The sequence below is a fragment of the Podarcis pityusensis genome (assembly GCF_964106645.2).
Source record: "Podarcis pityusensis genome assembly, chromosome: 1".
Lineage (NCBI taxonomy): Eukaryota > Metazoa > Chordata > Lepidosauria > Squamata > Lacertidae > Podarcis > Podarcis pityusensis.
Genome location: NC_138028.1, coordinates 23,520,257 through 23,546,037, shown reverse-complemented (window position 1 = coordinate 23,546,037; position 25,781 = coordinate 23,520,257). Strand labels below are relative to the sequence as shown.

General features: G+C 43.9%; 1 protein-coding gene across 2 annotated transcripts; it reads left to right on the top strand.

Moving 5' to 3' along the window:
• Positions 1-8,167: 8,167 nt before the first annotated feature.
• CALM1 (calmodulin 1) lies at positions 8,168-23,841 on the top strand. 2 transcript variants are annotated; one of them, XM_080993223.1, is made up of 6 exons: positions 8,168-8,322; positions 12,338-12,368; positions 15,807-15,950; positions 19,898-20,004; positions 21,899-22,034; positions 22,483-23,841. In XM_080993223.1, the coding sequence occupies exons 1-6, from the start codon at positions 8,320-8,322 to the stop codon at positions 22,509-22,511; spliced, it is 450 nt and encodes a 149-aa protein (XP_080849349.1). In that variant the 5' UTR covers positions 8,168-8,319; the 3' UTR covers positions 22,512-23,841. The 2 variants fall into 2 exon arrangements, with proteins under 2 accessions (XP_080849349.1, XP_080849350.1); XM_080993224.1 differs by lacking the exon at positions 12,338-12,368 and having other exon boundaries at positions 8,184-8,322.
• The last annotated feature ends 1,940 nt before the right edge of the window (positions 23,842-25,781 follow it).

The following is a 25,781-nucleotide window of genomic DNA, read 5'->3' as shown; positions in this document are numbered from 1 at the left end:
GGAACTCTCCCCAGTTCCACATACGAAAGCAGACCAGATTGTTGCAGAGGCGCTCCTGGGATTCCATCACCTGAGGCAGGTACCTCAGTCTGCCTCATGGACAGCACGGCCCTGTAGTCAACTCTCTGGCTCCTCTCATTTGTTGTCTTCCCTGTTTTTCCAGAATGCCTGAAGGGACCTCTGCTGCTCATGAGGCCTTGATAGTGAGAAGCAGTGAACACACCCACCGTAATTCTCTTCTGCATCTCCCTGTGCTTTTAAGTAGAATTGGGAGAAGGGAGCACCTAGGGTTTGAGGATTCCATTTCCAAGCTAAGAAACCCAGTAACCTTCCATGGAATTCTGGGGTTCCCTAGAACATAAATTTTATAACCGCTTGGTCACTTGATCCATGAAGTCTATTCTAGCTTCCATTCAGTTCTTACGAGAACAACGTTGATTCTGCAGAGACCTAGACATCAACTTTAATGTTACATATTAACTCAATATCCACAATATAGAACTGGGGGTTGGGGAAGGGGGAAGTAAAAGTTAAACACATCCCAGACCACAAAAAGGTAATCTGAGAAGAAAATCATGAGGTACTGAATTTTTTTAAAAAAGGCGTATTATCTGCCGAATGGCTAATCTTTTTCTTTTCTAAAAGATAAGGAGGCTGGTTTCAGAGAAGATCTAGAGGGCTATTTAATGTTACACATTAACTGGAACTACAAATTGCTGGCCAGCAAGGACCTCTGGGAGAGGCCTGGCTTCAAGTTTAATGCTTGCTTAATTACTATTTTGAAACAAAAGAACAGTTAAAAGTTATATTAACCAGGGCTTCAAGATGCAACACCCTGGCAACACCGCCACTCGGGGCTATTTTGCCAATTACACACCACCATGTAAGCCAAAGGTGAGCTGCATGTAGACCTAATTTTGTCACTGGGGCAAGATGTGGGGGGAGGTGGCAGAAAGAGAAGAGGCGGGGTGCCACTCTCACTTTTGGCTCGGATCCTGCCCATCACTGGCTCCAGCCCCAACAAATTCCCTCTGAGATAACACGAGAAGTCACATTCTACTGAGTTGGTCTACTGAGTTGGTCCATCTAGCTCCATGTTGACTGGAACTGGGATTCCATGGAGAGGATCTCTCCCATACCTATCTGAAGATGCTGACGACTGAACGTGGAACCTTCAGCACGCAAAGCAGGTGTTCTACTGCTGAACTGCAGCCCTTCCCTGTGGGATTTGAGGTTTCCCAAGGCTGATATAGCATGTATGCCAGTGTTTGCCAAAACTTGGGTCTCCAGCTGTTTTTGGGCTACAACTCCCATCATCCCTAGCTAGCAGGACCTGGTCAGGGATGATGGGAATTATAGTCCAAAAACAGCTGGAGACCCAAGTTTGACCCAATTCACAGGCAGACTCATATATTCCAAGTTGTCAAGCATATCAAGTACAGTATATATCACCAGGACTTCATGGAATCAATGCCCGTTCTTGTTGGTATGTGAATCCGAATTGGCAAAATTCGCCATATTTAATGGTGACATAACCTAATCTAGTGGAAAATCATTATAAACTGCTTCACAATAGGATCCTATTGTCCAGCCAGTTAATCTTTGAAGGTACTTCCTAGACTTCTTATCTAATTAAAGATTTGTGTAAACCCCATTGTTCTACAAATACTTAGAATACATAACTGCAAACATTTTGGTCACCAATCTAGCATTGTAAACAGTTACATTGCTTTAGTGTTTGTCGTTCTGGGTTTGAGGGGGTTGGTTTTTTTGCCTCTCAATTTGTTGTCATGAATGTCATGTTTATTGTATTTATATTGTGTATGGATATAATTTTATTTATGCTTATTGTGCATGACCCTGGAATCCTTGGGTAAAGGGCAGGCAGTTCAGAGGAAATTAAAAATAAATAAATAAGTTTCATTTCTTTAAATATAATGTTGAAGTTTTGAAGACTCCTTTCACCTCAAACTGCAGTGTATGCCCTCTCTAAAAACAATTAATTGGCTTCTCTGAAGCTCTGCATGCTATGGTTGAAACCTATCATCATTCTATTCTGCAGGACCCAAAAGCCCAGTTGGCAGATCAACCTCTGGTTTGGGTATGGATTTCCTATTCTAGTGCTTTGTAATTAATATGCCATAATCTGGGTGTAATTTGCCCTTTGGAAACATAAATCAGATTTGTCAAGGTAACCACAACTCTGTGCAAAGAAAAGGTGAATTCTGTGACCTGTATAAATCAGGAAAATTTGCATGGTTTCTCTTCCATTGCACTACTGTGCATAGTTGTGGTATTTTGCATAATTAATTTTGCTTCTGGTAATCTTTGGGGAAGCGCATAGAGCTACATTGGGGCACTCATGCCTCACCCTCTTCCACTGGAAATTTTATTCCTCAACCCCTCTGGCTCCTGAGTATTATATGACTCTATGGTTAGACCACTCTTGGAATGCTATGTACAGTTCTGGCCGTGCCATCTTAACCCCATTAGCTAAAGTGGTACCTCAGGTTAAGAACTGTTTCAGGTTAAGAACGGACCTCCGGAATGAATTAAGTTCTTAACCAGAGGTACCACTGTACTAGAAATGGTGCAGGAAAAAAGGTGCAGGGATCTGAAACACCTTCCTTGTGATAATTTTTTTTTACTATAATTTAAATAGAAAAACAATACATCCAGTATGGTATAGTGGTTAAGAGCAGTAGACTCGTAATCTGGTGAACCGGGTTCGCTTCCCTGCTACTCCACATGCAGCTGCTGGGTGACCTTGGGCTTGTCACACTTCTCTGAAGTCTCTCAGCCCCACTCATCTCACAGAGTGTTTGTTGTGGGGGAGGAAGGGAAAGGAGAATGTTAGCCGCTTTGAGACTCCTTTGGGTAGTGATAAAGCGGGATATCAAATCCAGACTCTTTTTCTTCTTCTCCTCTATAGTGGGGAAAACTGTGATCAAATGAATTGTGTTCGGGATCCCCGTTCCACATACTTCCAGTTCTTCACCTTTAAACTAGGCAACTCTTCAAGTAAAGGACACCTTCAAACAGAAGAGTGTTGAGATTCCTGCATTGCAGGGGGTTGGACTACATGATCCTACACGACCCTTCCAACTCTACAAGTCGATGGTTCTATTCCCTGATTCTATGAAAATATCCTGGGAAACTTAATCATTCCCAATTTGATGTAAACTCCTTAAGAAGTTGGGATGTTGGGCAGAAAGAGGGTAAGCAATCTGACTGGACCAGCCGATAGTTGGGCAGAAAACACTCCAAGGCAAGAGGGAAAGTTATTCAGACTTGGTGCAAGCCTTAGAACTGTGGTTTGGAGCAGCAGACGCAGTCCAGGACTCTGTTCAGGGGTCTCACAGGAAGGGAAGAAGAGCGCTCTGAACACCTCTGAAGGATCTTTGACATCAGGAATGCTGTCTCTATTGTCTTATCGGCACCAACTGAAGATCTTCCTTTTTATTTTATTTTTTGGTAACTTTTATTGGGTTTTATGAACAAGGATTGTAGGAATAATGCAGGATACAAATAAATAGACCATGTCTACTCATGTCATTTGTATATCACAAAAACAGCACAATAAATTTGCAGTAATATATACAGCATACGGTTCATTATTAATGGTCCATGTATAAGTTCTTGGTATGTGAGTTGATTTAAACGAAAACAAAGGGGAAACAGGATAGAACAGGGTTAACAGATAACATTCAACATCGCATAGCTAAAAGTTCAATCCGGAACCCTTGTGGTTGTGCTTAGATTAAGTAATAAGTCGTCTTTCCTCTTATGTTACCAATGAAACAATATCAAGTGTTGCCATATTGATGAATGTGGGAGGCGGTTCAAAGTGAAGATAATAATTTAGATTTAGATTTAGATCAGTCAGATTGAGACAAATGCTGATGGAAGGGATTGTTCATTTTCTGGAATACTGTTATGAAATTAAACCACACTGGGGGAAAGCCATCTATCCACATGCCAACCAGAGTTTATTTCTTTATCTCCAAAAGGAGGACTATTTCCCAAACTGTTTTGTATCAATTGTCTATCGTTGTGCCAGAAAGATCCTTCCAGTGTCTGGTTATGCTGTGTCTCACTGCTTGTGATAAAGAGCTTATTAATTCTTTATTGTGTAAATCCAGATTGTTGTCTTGAAATATTTGATAAAGCTAATTCATGTTCGACTTCCAACTATTTCTGTCGATGTTTTCACAGTGCAATTGCTTCAAGATATTTTATGCGAAGTGATTCATAAACGGAAGAAATTAACAAAAAAGATAATGAATAAAACTTGTGGGATTAACATGAAATGCACTCCCCCCTCCCCCCTCGTTGGTGTTGGGGTGGAAAATATTGCCTAGGTGTCTGCCACATTCCAGAAATGAGCTCCTATTGAAGAAACATCACTCTTCCATCCTGAGTCATTGACTCGCAACTCTTCCAACAAAAGATATGGCTGGCACAGCCTGGAGGCATTGCTAACACCACCAAGATGCCAGAAGATATCTTAATATAAAATTAATATAGAACAACAATATAGAGCAGACTTTGGAAGTCGTGAGGACTTCCAAATTAGCCGTTAAAGAAGCACCTGAAATGAAATGGATGCTTGCTACAAAGCTGTTTATGCAAGCAGGTTACATAGGAGAGACTGGAATGGAATATGGTTTTCATGCTGGAATGTGGGCATGGATGTGGAAGTTGCTGACTAGGGAAGTAACGTTTTGCAGCTTTGATTTGTTTGAAAAACACTAGGCAATTTGAGGGGAACTGCTGTGTCTGTTGGCACTGCAATAAAACTTGCCACCTAAAGACGACTGAAGTCAAAGGAGAAATTTGCAAGTGCCATTTTTTTAAAAAAAATAAAAATCAATTCTTCCTTTTCAGGAAATAGATTGTGTGGTAAATCTTATGGGAATGCAAATCAGTCCCACAGCACACAGCATGATGCATGGATCTGGGGAATTGAAGATCAGAAGCAGCTAAAGTGATATAGATGGTATAACATGTATAATAATATTTTACATGGAATCTAATACCATATTTTTCCTCGTATATGATGATATCTTTTCCTTAGAAATAACAGGTAAAAATTGTAGGTCGTCTTATACACAGATAGTGAGGTGGGATGGGTGGTTTGTCGCAGCAACCAGCAGGAGATTGGCAGCGGCGATTGGGCATGTGATTGGTTGCTGCGCCAAGGCCTGCTGACGACTGGCTGCTGCTGCAGCAATTGGGTGGGCTATTTATGGCAGCGGCGAGGCATGTGTGCAATCGGCTGTGGTTGTGTCGAGTGTGCAGGTGGGCTTTTGGTGGTGAGCGTGCAGACGATTGGTGGCCGCAGAAATGTGTGCAATTTGCATTGGCGGGCAGGCTGGAGAGTGATTAGCGGCGATGGCCCCCCCCAAAGAAGCTCAACAACTCTGGGCAATCTCCCCCCCCCCCATTTTTTTGTTGCGGTCCAAAAAAATAGGGGTCGTCTTATACATGGGGGCGTGTTATACACAGAAAAATACAGTACTTCCATCATTAAGAGTCAACATGTAGACACGTCTTGAGGGAAAGGTAGACAAAGATGGAGAGTATTGATAGCCTCAGATAAAGACTGGTGAGGAAGCACCAGAGAGAAAATGGGGGAAAGTTAGGCACAAAAATTGGCCCTGTCTGCTGTAACATGATATCTGGGAAGCGGATATTGTGAATTGTTTCATATTAGAACTGGGCTTTGTTCTCAGTAATGACTGTCATCAAGGCCAACAAGGGAAATCTGCAGGTGGAAACTTTTGAGATACCTTCCAAAGATCTGCTGGGGGGTGGAGGGGGAAGAGGAAGAAAGAGGGGATCTGAAAGGGGAGCATTGTTCTAGCACCCAGAGCTGAAAACATTACTATAAAATGTTTTGGACATTCTCCAACAGCCCACTGGAATACGGTAAAGATGTGTTCAGACATGCAGAAGCAACAGGGAGTTATAGCCCTTCTAACAATACAATCCTAACCATGTCTATACTCAGATGTAAATCCTATTGAATGCAACTGGATTTACTCCTAGGTAGGTGGAGTTAGGATTGCTGCCATGGCTTTGTGCATAGCACTGTCATAGAGTTTCATATCTTTCAAATGAGAGAGCACTGGAAACTCAATCGTCTTTGTAATATTTTCTTCACTGACAATGTTCAAATACAGCACAGTGGAAGCTAGCAGATTCCTATAAGCAGAAAACAAATCTGCTGTTCTCCCATCAGATTTCTAAAGAGAGTCCCTGTACTACACAGTGGTTCAGTTTCACCAAATGGCAGCTTTTTCTCTCACACACTTCCCAATCTGAACTAACCCATTTGCTCCAGACGTTTTCTGACCATACTCCTTGAACTCTCATGAGATGTCCTGTTTTGAAGAGAAATGGTATAAAAAACAGCTTACCAATTGTTATTAAAAAAGCTTTAAACGTCATATTGTACCTAAATTCTACAAAGGGCTTGATGATCAATAACTGTTTTGAAGATTACACAGCCATCAAGGCATAGTAAGGTTTTTATCATTCCTGACCTCTTCAGGCAAAACTAAACATTTGTTTTGTTGCTGTAAGCCCTTGTGAACCCCCCTGAGTACAATTTATATCCAAGGAGGGAGTATAAGCTCTAGGAAATAAATAAAACTTAATATATGGATCCACCCGCCATAATCAAAGACATCCCCAACTCAAAACAGCATCAAACATTGCAATTTGACGCACAACTTGTTGGTAGAATCCCTTTGAACTCAGTAAGAATGCAAAATGAGATCTCCCACATAGGTAATCCCCACAATTTTACCCAAGGTCCCATCCAAAATGCTTAGGCCTGAAAGGCTACCGAAGATGCAAGTTTGATGCTGGAAAATCTTTGATCAGGTCTCCTGACTTTTTATTAAAAAAAAGTTGAATTGAGGCTGAAAGACCCCATGTAATTAGGAAAAATGGCATGGAAGGGCATTAACTATTCCTCTGTGTCATATTCCCAATTTTTGGAAATAGTTTCCCTGAATGTGGGGTACAAAAATATAATCAGACTTGTATTTGCAGATGTGGATTGCAAATGGAAACTTCATTCTTTAAAACCTTCCTCTCCTTGGCCACCACCAAGACTAAACCAGGGGTTAATACAAATTTCACAACTAAATCTCTCTCTCGCTATGCAACTTTACAATGAACTAGGCCAGTGCCAGCACTGAAATAGGAAGGACCGGTTCTTTCTACTGAGATAATGGGCCGTATGTCCACTCTAAACCTTCCATTGCATACAGCCCAATCCTATGCACGTTTACTCAGAAATCCCATAAATGGATTCAAAATGGCTGGCTTTTGAGTTAGTGTGCAGCCTTGCAGTGTTTTATTACACAAATGATCATAATGATCGTTATTATTCTAGCTACACAAAGGCAGGCCCAATACATTTTGCTACCTGAGGCAGAACAGCTACCCTCCTCCTCCAAGTCAAGGTGCAAAGGTGCACAATACAACCGGAGGTCTGCCAAGTTCATTTGGGCACCTTAACCTAAAGGAAACAAAATTCCCACAGGTTCCTCTCCTCCTGCCTGGGAGCAAAACTCCAGAAACAATAAGTGAACTAGGCAACAATTTGCTTCCTTTTCTTGCCCTCCCTCCACCCTCAAACCAGTCGCCTCAAGATCTCTCCTCCTCACTCTGCCTAACAGTAGGGCCGGCCCCAAACGCATCCTCGCCAGGCCCCTTTTCGCTCTTGTTTTTATTGCCAGGCTTCCGCACCTCCCGGCTTCCGAGGGAAGCAGCAGACACACAGCCTGCCCTTCTCCCTGCCTGCTGCGGAACAGCTCGGCCTCTCGGACCAAAGCAGGAACACGGAAGCCGCCTAAGCCGTGAGCAGCATCTGCTGCAACCCCTGGCAGGCGCTCCGAAGCCAATGCGCCGGCTGCTGCTGCTGCTGCCCGCCGTTTCCTTGGAGGGAGATGGAGCGCGCGCCCAGCTACCCCTCTCCTCCTCCTCCTCCTCCTCCTCCTCGCCGCCTGCCAGCTGGGCTGGCGGCTGGGAGGGAGCGGGGGAGGGGCCTGGGCGGGTGTGGGGAGGGGAGGGGGGCAGGGCTGCCTGCTGCAGTCACTCTGCTGCCACATGCCCCAGTCCCGGGAGGGAGAGGGGGGGAAAAGGCGCTGCTCCGGCGGAGGGATACAGCGCGCCGTATAAAAACCGCGCTGCGCAGCCTCACACCTACAGCATTTTTGGCGAAGCGAGGAGGCAGCGAGAGCTGAGAGCCGCCCGCCTTCGGCACCTTCGCCCGTGCACAGACAAGCGCCATCACCAGCCGCAATGGTAGGTAGCTTTGGACCTGCGAGGAGAGGCGCTGATTTAGGCAATCGATAATTTTCCGGGTTGCTTTGGAGCTAGCCTGGAGCGCTCGCGGGCTGGCTTCGTTTCGCAGTTTTGCAAAAATGGACGAAGAGCATCTGGATCGGCTTGGGCGCGATGGAGGTGGCCGGCTTGCGCTTTTTTCTTTTCTTTCTTCCTTTCCCCCTTTTACTTTCTCGGAAGTTGGTGTTGCGGGGGGATCCTCTTGGCTGCTGCTGGCGGGAGCCTAACCGGAGCCCGGCTTCTTCTCACCCTGCCGCTCCCGTGCATTTGCCAGCTTCGGCGGCTGCGCCGGGGACTCGGTCAGGCCTGCGTCCCGGAGCTCGGCTGGCGAGCTCGTGTGGCTGATCTTCGCCTTGAAGGGTGGGAGGCGGGCGGGCTGCGGCGCAGCTGGATCGCCGACCACCTTTGGGCACAGCTGGCCAGGATCGGTGGTCTCTCTCGCCTGCCTTCCCCCACCCCATTCCCGGCTGCCTGTGCTGCGGGGTCTGCTCGGATGTCCTAAGGGGGGGGGGGTGGCGAGGGAGCCCTGACTTGCGCTTTCGCTCCCGACCCTTGATCCTTCATGCCCAACCCAAATCTTCACCCTCCAACTCAGCCACCCACGCGCCCTCTTCTTCCCAGCTCCGGGGCTCGTTGCAGTTCTCGCTTCCTCTCCGCAGCAAAAGGAAGGGAGGGGAATAAAAACCCGGGGCTGCGGCCGGTTCCTGTCTTTCAGAGAAGCCGCTTGCCCGGAACTGGCGCGCTCTGCTTTGCCCCCATGCATGATGAATTCAAGCCGGGTTCCTCGCAGTTCGCGCCTCCGGAGGCTGGGTGGGGATGCTGGAGAGGCCACCGATCGCGCGGTTTGGAAAGGCTCCGAGAAGCAGCCGGGGCAGGGACGCTGCTGCCTGCAGAGCGAGACCTGCTCGGCTTCGTTTATTTTCTTTCCGCTTTGCATGCGCTCCGGGGCAGATGGCGGAGAGGGCGGCAGCGTGCGCGGGAGGCGCGCCGTGCTGCCGCTGCCCCCGCCGACACCCCACTCCATGAGTGTTTGCGCCCGCGCCTTGCCCGTGGGCAGAGGGTTCCGAGGATGGAGGCGGTGGCCTGCGCCTTGCCTGGGGCGCGAGTCTTTCTTCCACCCCCCACCCCCCCGGCCTCCATCCCCGCACGGGAAAAGGGGTGTTTATGTTTATAGCTTGCTTGTAGTTAGTTGGATGGGTCCCAGAAGAGTCGATGCAAGGTTCCTTCTTTGCAGCTGAGGATGGATCGGGGAGCTGAGCTGAGAAGGAATCGAAGCTGTCACCCGCGTGGAAAATCGCAAGGGGGAGATTGGGGAATACAGATTCCGGCGCGGTCTGACTTCCTGGGGACACAAGACCAGTTACTGCAGACCAGGGACACCAAAACACTTGCCTTAGAAAAAGAAAAAGCGCCCCTCGGTTGGACTCTGCAGCCCCTCTCTCCCGGTTCCTTTTCTGCCTGTGCTAATGAGTGAAATGACGACTTTTTATTTTCCCTCCCAGGGTCTATGCCAAGTGCATTAGGCAAGGGTGTGATCTTCAGTGCATGGCATAACTGTGGCTGCAGATGGGGGCAAGGCTCCCTACCTTAACACAAATATAAAAGATTTCGGAATATATGAGGCTATTGCAGACAGAGATCACCCCTTTCCCCTTGGTGGGTGGGGAAATTGGAAAATTTTCCATGCTTGCTAGAAGGAGATGGCAGTTCAGAAGGAAGATGGGAACAATCCCGGTTCCTCCACCAGCTGCACTGCGCAGGGGGGAACATCTGCAGTTATTGCGCTGTTTCTCCTTCTCCCCCACCCCTTTCCCCAAGCCCCTCAAACGCAGCAGTGCTTAAAAAGCCTTGGTTGATGGCAGCATTACATCATTTCTCCACCTCTTCTTCCTCTCCGGTCTCCACCCTGACCCCAAGAGGCAGCGAGAGTAGCAGGTGAAAAGCTGGGGTGGTTTTAATAGGGACTCTATTAATCAGTTTCCTGTAAGCCTCAAGGAAGACACTGAAATGAAATTGCTACCTCAGGAGGATTCGGATAAGGTTTAGGTGGGCGTGAGAAGGAAGGTGCATGATCTGCGTACAGGAAAGTGTGTTAGAAGCATAATTGGCAAGAAGGGGGTGCCACGAAAAGGATGGGTCACCAGTGGACTCCTGTTAGTGTCAAACAAACAGATTTATTGCTTGTGCAGTAGCTGCTTAAGGGGAAGCCTTTATTCCTCTTTTGCACCACGGAAGTGGACTACTTTCTGGGCCATTTTTTGTTTTGTTTCTCTGTGCAACTTGATTTAACCTCATCCAATGCTGACTTGAGGGTCCCCCCCCCCCAAGAGCATTTATTAGGTTGTGACCTTTTCATTCAGTCTTTGGCCCTCTTTTTCTTTCTTTCCACAGCAAGGCACCAGATATTTGCTGCAATATTGTGACGTCTTGGGGTGTGTGTGTGTATATGTGCTCTGGGTGGAAATCTCTGCTTTGGTTTCCTGGAGCGGAGAGGATAAGATTTTGCATGGCCAGATATGAATATGGGCCACGCATGGTGGATCTCCTGCTCCCCCTTCATCCTGTTTAGGAAGGGTGACATCACCAGAACCGACAGTTCCCCCCCCCTTCCTCCTTAATTACTTGGATGGGTGGGGTGGCTGCTTCTAGGCAATATTGGCTATCGGGCCATAGCCACGGCACTCTGTGTTTTGTGCCTGCCAACCAAAAAAGGTTGGCAAACAAGGATGCTGCATAATGTAGCAACTTGCAAGTACAAAACCTAGATTATTATCCTTCACATATCAGGCAGAGTGTTTCCTACACTCTCGCGTCTGTTGATTTGCATCATTTTTCCTCCCTATTAGGTGTGGCCCTGTTTCCTGTTCTGCATTGCTCTGATATGTTATGTAAATCACTATGTCAACTTGCCTCACTGGAGGGAAATCCAGTGCTGGAGTTCTGGGTGGAGATAGGACAGGGTTTCACTTTTAGGTGCCAGCAACAAATGCTTTGAGTTTTTTGTTTCTTGCTTAAAAAAAAAAAAGAATAGAAAAGCCTCCTTTGGGATGACCTTAATTCAATGGCGAGCCACTGCATTGGCAAATCGGTGGTTGCCAACAAAGGCTTCCAAACCGCAGCTGTGTTTTTGACGTATATCTTCAAAGCCCACCCGCAGCAGCCATTTAGCTGTGTCTGTCTGAACTGTCTTGGTGGGGTTTGACCCTGGCAGTGTCAAGACACCTATGTGAGGTGAAGGAAGCGGTTTTCAAGACTACAGGAAGGCAAATTTATTTCTTGGGAGCCCAAGTTAAGCTTTTCTTTCCTGCTTTTGCCAGAGTTCAGTACATAATTTGCACGTCCCATTGAAATTGACAGACTTCGTAGTTATTCTAAATGCTGCTTGTGCTCTGTACTCATCAGCACACTGACCTGCTAAAACGCAATCCTGTGTTTGTCGTGATATCTGAGTATGCAGAGTGCGAATGTCAGCCAAAGGCACCCTCAGCTGCCTTAAAATTAAGACTTTATCCAAAAACGGAAAACAAGCTTTTAAATTAGTCCTGAATATGTCTGACTGTGGTCAGTTTTTGGAGGGAGCACCTGAAGGATTAAGCATTGCTAGATGGCCCACATCATGCATTGCATCATGCTAAGTCTAGCGGCCTCTTGGCTGTAATGAAACCATGATATGAAATTAATCTGGGTAGGATCTGTTCCTTGATCACTGATGTAGCAGGTTCTTGCTTCCCTGTCTTGGCAAGCTACCATTCTGGCTGGGCACCCTGTGCACACTCCTGCTGTGCTGCCTCAATCCTGTTTGTTCTCCCTTTAGCGGACAGAGCGATGATTTGTTGCCAATCGCTTCTGGATGTGCCAAACATTAACATAACATTATGCCATCTTGCCTCTGAATTGCAATTGCATCTTGTGGTTTTGACTGACATAGCTACAGGTAAAAACAATGTTCTGAAATACTTTTCTATTCTTTACGTAGGCCGATCAGCTGACCGAAGAACAGATTGCTGGTAAGTATCCTAAATGGAGGGAGATGGTTTCTGTTGGCCTAGCAACCTATTCTGAATACAAAAATATTGCAGAACATTCTTGGTGGCTGCTATCGCTTGGCTGTTTCTCAGGATGGTACATTCCTATCTGAGTAGGTTGATTTTTTGTTTTTTTAAAAAAATGGGCAGGAAAATGTTTCCCACTTTGTACTATGTTTCTTGAACATAATATATCACTTTATTACTGTTGTCATTTAAACATACTGGTTGATCATGCATCTCTTGTCCTCTTCTTGTGCACGATACAATTATATCTGGATCAAGAAAAATGGTTGCAGCCAATGTTAGTTCTACACAAGAGTAAACCCTTTGATGTGAATAACTTTGGTCCATTAGTGTCAGTGGGTTTACTCTGAGTAGAATTTACTTGGATACAACCCAAGGAGAGAAATAGATGGATTTGTTTAACTCTTTCTGTAAATGTGCAATAACGAAAATAACAAAATAATCACTTACTTGAAGATAAAATGCCCAGGAGCTGGCAGTTACACTTGCCAGTTGGTAGTCATGAAATAGGTACTAATTTGAAAGTTCAGATACGTAGAAGCTACACAAAGCAAGCACAAAATCACTCAAAGTGCATAAGGATCACTCAGGGGAGTACAGGAGACTGGCTTTCCCCAGATCTAATTTGCCAGTTCCTGAGTCCAATTGGCAACCCACAATATTAAATACAGCACATGATGTTGGCTGCATTTGGGCAATCCTCAGAGCATGGACTGGAGAACTGCAAATTCCCTTCTCCTCCCACATGGAACTTAATTCCAGGCTTAATCAAACCATAGTTTCTGCTCTGTTTGTGCAGGACTAGGACTAGAGGAAGGCTATTGCACAGTCCTGTGGGCAATTGCACTGCACGGCCTCAGTCAACCTGCCACCCTCCCAACATTTCGGACTACAACTCCCATCAGCCCCAGCCAGCATAGCTGTTGGTTGGCAGAGGCTGAACTAGACCAAGTGTGGGCTGTCTTCTTCTTTTCCTCCCCTCTAATCCATTTTCCATCCCTATGCATTTTATTCTTGTCAGCCCCACAAGCTGATGTAGCATGGTGGCTAGAAGACTGAGCTATGATATGAATTTGGATGTCCTTGGTTCAGTCCTCACCTCTGCCATGAGTTGACTTGAAACATTGTTGGATGACGACGCTGACGTTGTTAGGCTGAGATTGCTAGAACCTTTATGCATATTCAGGATCTTTTAAACAGTTATATAGGAAACTGTTTAAAATAAAATCAGACAATTAGTCACTTTAGCCTAGTGCTCTGAACAGTAGTGGCTCTCTTTCAGATTCGGGGGGTTGGCGTCTTTCTTAGCCCTGCTTTGAGATTCCAAGGATTTAGAGTGGATCTTTTTTGTATGCAGAGCATGTGCTCTGCCAGTGGGTTTTGGCACTTCTCTAAAAGACCTGATGATGAACTGTTACCAAAGAACATAAGCACCTTGCTGGACCAAGTCGAGAGTCCATCCTGTCCGGAACTTTTTGCAAGAACCCCAGCAACAAAAATTGGCCAGTGGTTCACTAGTAGACCACCATATAACGTATGCTCACCCCTGGACTAAAAACATGGTAGCTCATGCGGTCGGAACCCAAGCATTGCTGGTTTGATGATGTGTGTTATGTGAGACACATGCTTATTAACGTATACTTAATAGTTCCTCCAGCTTGGTACAATTTGCTCCAAGTAATGTAGTATAGTGGCTGAACTCCGAAGCCTGCTATGAGTCTACTTGGGTACACCTCTCCAGCCCTGCTGCCCAATCCCCTGCCCTGCAGCGTACAGAGATTAGAAACCCATTTTGCTAGGTTGTTCTAAGGATTGTGTTATACTGAGTACTATGAAAATATTCTTAAAATGTTAAGTATTGTTGTTTAATATCAGTGGTGCAAAGGCCTTTACATAATCATGTCTACCATATCTTGAGTGCAACAGCTGGTCTTAATCAAAGACAACGTTAGTTTTTTAAAAAAGAAAGAAAGATGGTTTTTGTTTTGTTTAAAGACTTAAGAGCTCAGTGTTAATTGACAGCTTGTCTCACCATAAAGACAATTCCTGTTCATCAGTTACAGAAAACTGGACTTACTGACTTGAACATTTTGAACCATAGTGAATGGTTTGGGATGTGACAGACTTTTTGGGTTCAAATCTCCATTTGGCCATGATTGCTTATAAGGTTCTCCGCTGTCTTTCAACCTGACAGGCTTTGGGTTTGAGGTGGGTGTTGTGAAATTACTTTTAACGCACACTCTCTGTGCTGCATTGTATGCTGAAGAATTATGCTGGCTGGTTAAAGAAATAAATTGTGGTTAATGTGCTGCAGTTCATAACAATGGGGAGCTTGTATTATTTGAACAACTGACATGAACTAGGGGAGGAAAAAAAGATGTTAACCCGAGAGACATTGACTCTGAACAGAGGTTGCTAATGGTTACAGAAGGAGTTTGGCATAACCGTGCCCTGGTTACCACATAACACTAGGCTATTGCTTGTAGTCAGTTTGAATGTGTGAGCCTAGCCAAGCAGACTAACCATGATCTGCTTTCTGCCAACAAATGACAGTGGTTTGTTGTTGGCTTACAAACTATGGCTTGTTTTTAAGTTTTGGTTTGGACCCAGCAGCTTTGTTTCACCCTGTTTTTTGGCTGCCCCACCTCAGATCCTTACCAACCTACAAAGGGATGAGACATGAGCTGCTGAGAAACAAAACAAACCTTAGAGAAACAAGACAAGGTTTGTTTGGTCATCTATGAAGCCACTTCAGTTGAATAAACTTTGATTAAAACAAAACATTGGTTAGTGTTATGTGCAAACACTGCCATTGGAGATTTACTCTTCTGCCTAGCAGTCTGTAATGCCATAACAGTTTTTTTCACACCAGTATCCCACCTTCCCCAAGTTACTCAGAACATGGGAGTTAGTTGCACAGCACCCATATAACATAGGTCGGGCTGAGAGAGGGAGTTTGGTCCAAGTAAGCTTCATGGCTGAGTGGGGTTTTTGAAACACCAGTCTGGTGCCCTCCTTTTTTTGGACTACCATCATCATTGGCCATGCTGTCTGATTGGAATTGTATTGCAAAACATCTGGAGGCTGCCATGTTGGGACAGACTACATCCCATGTTGGCTCTCACTTATTCCCAACAACAAACAGCATTCCCAGGACAAGCAAATTGATACTTCCAAGCAAGGTATTAAAACAGTTTTATGCAGTGTTGGTGTCCAGTAATGTAGGTCTGTATATTCTTAAACCAGATTTGCATATGTAAATTATCAACAAGGTTGAACGTGGTTTTAATTTGTCTGTGGGGATCATTGCTTGAACTAAGCAGTTTACAGCTGATAATGCCCTTGTGTCAGCCACGGTGCTAAATTGCGACGGGTCTTTTTTCTGTCCTCCAGAGTTCAAGGAAGCCTTCTCTCTATTTGACAAAGATGGTGATGGCACCATCACAACAAAAGAACTTGGGACAGTCATGAGGTCGCTGGGTCAAAACCCAACAGAAGCAGAGCTACAGGACATGATCAATGAGGTAGATGCTGATGGTAAGCATTTTGAAGAGGTGAACTTCTTACCATTGCTGCATGAACATAGAAGCCTCAATTTTGGAAATGCTTAGTTGTAGAAATCCTATGAAACACTGGCTTTCTTGTTCAGAATGCCTTTAAGCTCCTGAGAAGTACAGCCATGACTTAATAAATGGTAATTCGTACATAAATCATGGTGGCATTTTAGGTGAACCAGGTATATGGATATATATATGTCTACTGGGAATTTCTCTCTTTTTAGGTTGGCTCACAGTAAAATATAGTGGTACCATTACTTTTCTTGATACTGTCCAGATCAGGTGACATATTAGTACTCCTCTATTCTTCTTTGGTCAGACCTCATCCAGAATTCTGCGTCTAGTTCTTGGTCCTGCAGTTTAAGAAGGATATATATTAAATATAATTTACCTGGAGGAGAGTGACAAAGTTGGTGAGTTTTCTGGAGAGGAAGTTCTGGTTGGCTACTGTTGAGAATAGGATGCTGAACTAAATGGGCCATTGACCTGATCCATCAGGATCACAAGTTCTGTGAGGAAAGGTGGAATGAGTCGAATTTGTTTGGTCCAAAGCAGGGGGTGGTGGTTAACCTGTGATTCTCCATATGTTGCTTGACTCCAGTTGCCAGGGATGATCGGAGTTGCAGTCCAGTCAAAATTGGGAGGGCCAAAGGTCTAGAGCAGGCACGTCCAAAGTCCATCTTGGGGGCCTAATTTGGCCCCCTGGCCGGTTTTCTCTGGGGTAAAATTGTAAAAAAAGCTCAACAACTTCAGCCCTCACACATGTTCACTTAATCAAATCTGACCCTCTTTGAAAAAAGTTTGGGCACCCCTCCTCTAGAGTAAAGGAAGAAATGAATGATGAAACAAATTTGTTTCCTGGTGCTCCAGAGGGTTGGAACTGAACCTGTGGATTCAGATGGCGAGAAAGAGGATTTCAGTTAAACATTAGGAATAACTTCCCAATGTTATTATTTAATTTCTGTACCACTTAGTATATTAAGAATATCTTTTAAGTGGTGTACAAAAAAACTGAAGCAATAACAGAAAATTTAAAACAAAATATTACAAAAATATGCAGTTTCATATAAAATGTTACATTAATATAAAGTTACTAATATTTATAAATCAACTCATTCTCCTTCTGACATACCTTCCCTCTCAGCCTTCGAGTTCTCACCCAAGGCCCAAACAAACTCTCAGCTCACCCACAAAAGTCTCACAATGAGAAGGGTTCCTGGAAACAGCAGACATCACCCTGGTCTCTTACTCTAGATTTGCATTTTATGGGCAGGCCCAAGGTGGATGGTACTTCCTCAGGCTGCCCGCAGCTATGTCCCATTCAGCTGCACTCTTCACACTCAGTTCAGGTACATCAGGTCCAAATAATGGGAAAAGAGCCCCCTTCCTCTCACAGCTCTTTCTTCAGCCTGTGTTCTCTTCCTCCAGCGGTATGAGTTGATTGACAGTGGGGCAGGCTCTCCTTTGCTAATAGTTTTTTAAGCAGAGTCCGGATGACTACCTATGAGGAATGCTGTAGACTATAGACTACCTTTGATGTCCCTTCCAATGCTTTCTGGCACCTACCCTATGATCCTCTAGTCTCAGCCTCCTAAAAAGAAACACCTGGAAGGAGGGGAACCAAAAATATATATGAGAAATTCCTCCTGAACAAGTCCATGTTGAAACCACATGGGTGTTGTGCAAGAACTTAGTGACTAAGATCCCAGGCGGTATCACAGAGGCTAATTGGAGGTGATCCCAGATGCCTTATTATGTGCTAATGTTTCGTATATTCTTAATCATGGGTCCCCAACCTTCCTGGGCCAGGGGCCCGCCTGGAAAATCTAAGACTGTTAATGTGCACCACAAATACCCATTTCACAGGAGAAAAACTGGCTGCATTCAGAACCTCATTGCAATACAGTTATACCCCTCCCCCAAACAAATAAAACAGCAGCAAAAAGCAGGCAGTTCCTCCCCTGCTACTTCCAACTCATAAAACAAAAATGCTGGAGGGGTATCACAGAATTCTAGAACTGGAAGGGACCACGAGGATCATCTAGTCCAACCCTCAGCAATGCAGGAATATTTCACTCAACATGGGGCTCAAACCGATGATCCTGAGATTGAGTCTCCAAACCCATGACCCTGAGATGAGTCTCATGCTCTTAACTGAGCTATCCCTCAGGATATCCCTTGTGGGTAGCAGTGGGGGTGTCGGAGGGTGACATGATGCCCAAGAGTATATGTTAGCAACTCCAGTTCCAAGTATTATATCTGTTGTGTATATGCATATTGTGAATATATATATAGAGATATATAAACATTCTGCTGGTGTTACACATACCGTATTTTAAAGTTTATTTTTAAAGAGGTTTTACGTCTTGCTATCGACACCATAAACAGATTACCCATCGCTAACATTTGACTAACACATCCTATCCCCAGTGGGATTCAACAACAACCATTATTTAAGAAATGGTTCAGTTGGCATCAGTTCTACTAAAAAGAGTAGAGCTTAATTTGAGGGAATTTCTTGGGATTTTGTGGGCCTGTTCAGCAAATTGCTGCTGAAAGCATGGAGCGTGTTAAGTCAGGTGCTAAGCGAAATGGTCATAGTATTGCCCCTTTTTAATAATAATAATAATAATAATAATAATAATTTATTTATACCCCACCCATCTGGCTGGGCTTCCCCAGCCACTCTGGGCGGCTTCCAAAAAATATTAATATTTTTAATATTAAAATATTTAATAAATATAAATATTTAATATTAAAATATTTTTAAGGGCAGCCAAAGAACATATACCTATTTCTGGGTGTTGGCAATAGAATTGTTGCCCGCTTCTGTGTTCTGTTGAACATCATAAGTGCCTGCTTGGTGAAGCCATTGACCCATCTAGTCCTGCATTCTGTTCTCACTGTTGCCAACCAGATACCTGTGGGAAACCTGGAAGCAGGACCTCAATGCAAGATTTTAATAGTAGAGATGGAAGCTATCGCTTCTGGCTCTAAAACCTATTGGAGCGTATGAAGTTGCAGGAGTGCCCCTAATGGGCAGGAGGTGACAACACTAGAGAGTTTATTTGTTGGCATTGTATTCTCCAAACAATAGCTCAATTCAAAATGCATTGTAACACCTCTTGAACAATCTTAAAGAGTCCTTCGGAAGAGGCCCAGCTTATTACATGTCTAGATCAATACCTGGTCTTTCAACGGACACTGTAAGCTGTAAAGCCCTCACAGCACTTCTAAGTAGTGTCTGTATATTAAATACACCAGCTACCAACTTGACTCGCGGTAGTGATTCAATGAGAAGAATTAAAAGTAGCTCCAAGTTTGCTGGAGTTTCAGGTTGTAATGGCAGTCCAGAGAAGAATCCTCTTGGAAGGTGAACCAACTGCAAAGGATGTTAAATCAAGTTAGGCTGGTCTCATTCACATATATTAACAGAGCAACCATGCTTTTAGGACAGGGATGTGGAGCCTCAGGACCAGGGGCTGAATGCAGTTCTCTAGACCTCTTTGTCCCTCAGGTCTCTCCCTAGTCACCCCCTTCTCTCCAGGTCACACCCTCCTTCCTTTGCACCCTCCTTGAGTGCTTTTGCCTAGTTAGAATGGGTCCTTGGACTCTGATAATTCTGCTTGCTTGGTACAGAAGTAAAATGAATATCCATTTTTCTGCCCACTTTTGCTCCTGGCCTTACCCACCTCTGGTCCATGGCTCACTGGAAGTCTATGTAATAAGGAATGTTGTGTTCAGGCTGAAAAAATGTTCCCCACCCCTGTTCCTGGTAAACAAGTTGAGATTTGTTAACTTTGAAAGCAAACTCTGTTGTCATAAAAGGAAAAGGAGTGTGTTTGCCATTTTTTAATAAAGTTTTTTAAAAATAAGTTTTGCTATAATTTATTCTCTTCTCACCACCACCCCATTTTTATTTTAAAGGCAATGGCACTATTGACTTCCCCGAGTTCTTGACCATGATGGCCCGAAAAATGAAGGACACAGACAGCGAGGAAGAAATTCGTGAGGCATTCAGAGTCTTTGACAAGGTATATTTTGGAGGCATTAACTGGGTGCTTGGGATGTCTGAGTTGTTGGTTTGGTTACAGCAAAAATAAGGAGTTTTCTCAGTTGCTGAATGCAGTTGAAAAATACACACACACACACACACAGAGACCCTCATAAGGTTCAGTATACATCAATGGCTTTTTATGTAGAAGGCCATAATCAAATTTCTACTGGGTTACTTACTTGGTGTAATTTACCAAGCCAGCTTTTTTTGGGAACGATAAAATGTCTGTGTACCAAGCACATTACAATTCCCACTGCAAGGGCAAAAGGCATTCTGGAGAGCTTGAAGGAGGACCTCGTCACACAACCATTTTGAGATGTGCAGCTACAAAAATATAGAACATGACAAATGTCAGACAACCAGGATTGGCTGATGTTTCATGAGTACATGCTATGTGGCAAATTGTTCCGTTTGTTGCTCTGTAATGTGTGAAATGACTTCCCTTTAGACTCAGCTGAATTTTAAGTAAGGGAGGAGGAAAGCTTGTTGTGTCAATATTTATCCCATTGAATGAGGTTACTTTGAGAGGGGGTAATTTCCCCATGGATGCCCCGTGGAGGGTTGTGGCTGTGTAAACAACTGAGGCCTGGTCTCCCTGGCCTAAATTTGAACATCTGGTCCCCACTGCATGTAGTGCCTCTCCTGGAGCAAATTCCCCTGTATCGATGTGTTAAAGGCTCCTCCCAAACCATGATCTCACGTCTGAAATGGGCCAATGACTTAACAATGCAAATTTGCCCTGATTTTTTAGTAATTAAAAAAAACACCACCCAACACTCTGGACTTCTTTGTATTGTTGGTATACCAGATATCATGCAGGGTTCTGGCTTAAATAAAATGTCCTGCTAAATAGAGGGCAAAAATCTGAGGAACTACATGATTAGTGCCATATATACCCAGCAGGACTTCTGGATCGTGTGTTTTTTTAATAGCAGTTTACCATGCTGCATGAATCCTGTTTTAAAAACAAGTTCAGGGGATTTCAAAAGTGGTTAGTGATGCCATTGGCTTGTGGCTGACATTCAAAAAGAAAAATATTAAGTCTTTGTGAACATCCTGAAGCTGATTGTGTGAGCCAAATTGGGATGTGACCCCAATACTTTCAGGGTTATTTGCTTCCATGATCTTATTCTGTCACACACTTGATTTGTTCCCTGTGAGTGGGAGTTGTGGGGAATATTTCACCTTTCCCAGCTTTTACTAGTTATCGGACTTGCCTGTAGATTGGAGTGGGGAGTGGGAACCTCCCACCAAATGAAGCAAAACAATAATCCCAGCAGCTTCCCTTGCATCAAAGCGTTTTGTTAAATGATTATTCAAGGGCTTTCTTGACATTTCTTAAGTGGTTCCATACTAGAGATAGCTCCATAAGGCAGGCATAGAGGTTGTGGACAGAATCATTGATGTTAAATCTTGTTTCCTAAAGAACTGTTCCATCAAGGTAACAAAAATAAGTGGCTTGAGGACTGCAGCCTGTTGAGTCAGACTTCAGTTGCTTAGTTCCTTGGATGAAAAGTGGGATAGGAATGTAGTAGGAGTAGGAGTAATAATTAATCATAATCACCACCTACCTCTTCTCAGGCTATCATTTTAGAAGGTAGAATTGCATTGCTCTCTAGATAGTTGTGCAACCTTAAGTGGGCAAACCTTACTTAGGAATAAGGGCAATCAAAGTGGAACTTGCATGCACAACCCATGCACAAGGCATCAAATTCTTGCCCTAAAGCATAGGCAGGTCAGGCTGTGTGTCCATCCCACCTACGATATAGGTTCTGGGCTGGCTTGAGAAGTTCAGAGTGGGTGACAACCTCTACTGGGTTTTTAAAAAAATATTTACTGTAATCTCAATCCCTTGTCACTTGTCTTTCCAGGATGGCAATGGTTACATCAGTGCGGCAGAACTACGTCATGTTATGACAAACTTAGGAGAGAAGCTAACGGATGAAGAAGTAGACGAAATGATCAGAGAAGCAGATATTGATGGAGATGGACAAGTCAACTATGAAGGTGAGGTGTGGTTTCCTCTGTAGCTATTTATTAGCATTGTGCAGGCATAAGGAACACAGGGCCTTCCAGATGTTGTGGGATGTCAACTCTTGTCTACCTTAGTCAGCATGGCAAGTTGGAGGTGAGGGAAGTTGTGGACAAGCAATAGCTGGAGGACCAGTGATTCCCCATCAATGCCCTAGAACAGTGTTTCTCAAACCTGGGTCTCCAGATCATTTTGGACTACAATTCCCATCATCCCTGACCACTGGTCCTGCTAGCTAAGGATGATGGGAGTTGTAGTCCAGCAACAGCTAGAGACCCAGATTTGGGAAACCCTGCCCTACTAGAAGCTGTAGGTTGCTACTTTCCTTGCTTGTCCCATAATTTCAGTGTTTGCCAAAAGCTATTTATAGTACTTGCTTTCAAAATGCATTAAAAGTAGTGGGATTTCTTTTGTCTCTTTCAGAATTCGTACAGATGATGACTGCAAAATGAAGAGACTTCCTTTCACCTTTTTTTTCCTCTAGAAGAATCAAATTGAATCTTTTACTTACCTCTTGCAAAAAAAATAATAATGTTCATTTATTCATTCTGTTTCTGTATAGCAAAACTGAATGTCAAAATACCTTCTGTCCACAAACTGCATGTAATGGTTGGTGGTCCTGTTCCCAAAAAAGATCGAGTTAAACTTATCAGTTTTTTCCAATATAAATAATTGTACTACCTTTTAAAAATAAGAAAGCACTTAGTGAACTCCTCAAAGTTCCATTTGCTAATGACTATTACACTGTTTGGGCTGGCCAGTTTTTCATGCATGCAGCTTGACAATTGAGCACAGTCAGACGTTTGTATTAAAACAGTTTTAAAAAAAAGAGAGGAAAAAAAACACCAAATCTTAAAAAAAAATAAAAAAATCATCCACTCTTTTGTCCAAAAGTGGATTCTAGCTCAATTTGTAGTTATAAAATTGTCATAGCTGGTTTATTTTCAAATTGGTCTATACCTCAGGATGGTATGCAGCAAAAATAGTTGAAGGATGCAAAATGTTTAGAAGGAATCCCCCCCCCCCAAAGGTGGAAAAGATTATCCTGTATGTAGAAGCAGTGTCCCTCCCCCCCCCACCCCCAAATGCAGCGGAGGTTATGGGTGGCATGTCTGTGTTAACATTGGTTTTAATATTGTCTGCATTGCACTATTGTGAAACGGGTGTTGGGCTGTTACCGTTCACAAAACTTTTATTTTTTATTTAAAAAAAAGAGAACCTCCATCAAGGGGCGGGAGCATTTTTTTGGACACACAACTCTCTCTCTCTCTCTCTCTCTCTCTCTCTCTCTCTCTCTCTCTCTCTCTCTTTCTTTCTCTCTTTTGCATTTTTAAAAAACCTTCCGTAATGAGACTTGGAGCTGGCGGGGTAGCCTGTGGACTTCAGCACAACTATCAACATCGCTGTTCAAGATATTACAGTTATGTCCATTCCAAGTTGTAAATGCTAGTCTTTTTTTCCAATAAAAGACCATTAACTTAAAGGTGGTGTTACATGCTTCGTAAAAGCCGAAACTATATATCTATATACGTACATATATATATATATATAAATAAATACATAAATATATATATACAATTTGAGAGACGAAACCAAAAAATTTAAATAAAGAAGGCAGTAGGAAGGGGAAATAAATGTGTTCTGTGAATGACTTGCTGCTAAATTATAATGCACATGTATGCAATAACTTAACCCGTTTAACGTTTCTTCAAGATGGCAAGAACTGACCTCTTGTAACCCAAGACCTTTGCTATAAATAAATGAACTTGTGCTTGCCTTTCATATTTATGACAATCTTAATTCAGTGGCTCACAAAACTGGCTTGATTCTAACTCAGCGTTCTGTAGTCTGCAGGGAAATGGCACTGTTTTTTCTCCTGTCGTCTGTGTTTAGCTGGAATGCTGGGCTTTTTATATATATAGAAAGGGGCACTTTTGAGGGTGTCCCCCCTCCACACACAAAAATAAAAATAAAATGAAAAATTACTAACCACTCATCCTGTTGGGAGATGCATGGAAGCAAGTTATCAAGCATGATTAAGAATTTGGGTGAGGGTGGAAATGGGGAACAGGCAGAACAGCTTTCAACATGGGAGTCCAACAAATGTGCTAGGAGCAATTTTTAAATACAAATTTCCTTACATGCAGTATTGTTTCAAGAGAGAGATCCAAATTACACGCTGAAGGACCTCAAACAAAAAAGCTGAACTCTGGGGCTGCCAGGATTTCTTCCTCATTTTATTTATTACATTTACCCCTCTTCTCCAAGGAGCTAAAAGTGGTGTACGTGGTTCTCCCTTTCCCCATTTTATCTTCACAACAACCCTTTAAGGTAGGTTAGGCTGAGTGAATGATTGGCCTAAGGTCACCCTGCCAACGTCACGCCCAAGTGGAGATTTGAACCCTGGTCTCCCAGACCCCTATTCTGACATTGTAACCACTATGCCACACAGTCTTGTCTTCTACTTCTAATCCTGGGGAGGCAGAAAGAGATGGGAGAACTGAAACCCTGAGCACCGCATGTCCTGTTCAGCTACTAATTTTTAAAGCTTGTTTCTGCAGAACTTGAAAGTTGGGTTCAATAGCATTATAGAGCTCGGGCAATACCAGTAGCAAGAAAAAAAATACACACCAGAATATGTTCTCCGGCATTATCTAGGCTAGATGTGTCTGTACTGGGGGAGATAGGGGACATTGTGAGTAAAGAGTGAAGGACAGGGAAAGTTCTCTAGAAGACGCTTCTCACTAGAAGAAACCAGCATCTTGGCATCAAATCCTCAATAGGGAACTATGCTACACAGTCGTCTCTGGTTCCTGCAGCTCTGTAGAATCCTCGTTCCTAAAGACCAGGAATCCAAAGAGACATGAAGAACCAGGTGAATGCTTCCTTGTCTCAACAAGACCTCAGGTCTCCCCAGCAGTTGTTGGGACTCTCATGAGCTCTGACCAGTGCTCAGGGATTATGAAAGTTGTGGTCTCAACAATACCTGGAGAGCCACAGGTCCTCCACCGCTGCTTTATAGCAACTCCTAATTGAAGCCACTATTGTTGTCCCAGATAACTGGCTTACTCACAGCTGCTCAGTGGATTTAGTTTTAGGACCTCTTGGTTTCGGGTCTGCAGCAGCATTTAAGGGATCTGCAGCCCATATTGGTGGTTAGACAGACAATACGGTAAATGTGTCGTATTTCCAAATAGGCATGCGCTTTAGGAAGCAGCAGATCATAGCTTACTAGGCTGCATGCCTTTGCTTATTGCACACAGCCGGCATGCCAAACAAACACTCCCAGGCAGCAAGCTGTGGCGTAGCAAGTTCTGCCAGTTCTCTGCTGCAATATAATAGCGCGCTGTAGCTAAAGCTTCTGCATGGCTGTATATTTTTTTTTGTCCTGCTTCTGTCCTTCAAGGGGATGCTTCTGAAAAGGTTTTAAGACTTTGCCAATGCTGTGGGCAGAATTAAGTGACGGTCTCTCCCTTTGCAGTACACAGAGCATTGAAAGCATTTGGAGCATTCCATTCCAGGAGGAACAGGAAAACAAGATTGGTGTTAGTGAAGATAGCTACAGCCCCTTCTTATAACATGCCTTTGTGGAGGCATCAGTTGCCCCTGCAGGTGAGGTGATGGGTGAAAATGCACTCCTGTGTCTCAGAGCAGCTGCTACTCCAAACAATGACTCCTTTTCAATCATCAAGTACTGTAAATGTTACTGATACATACTGATC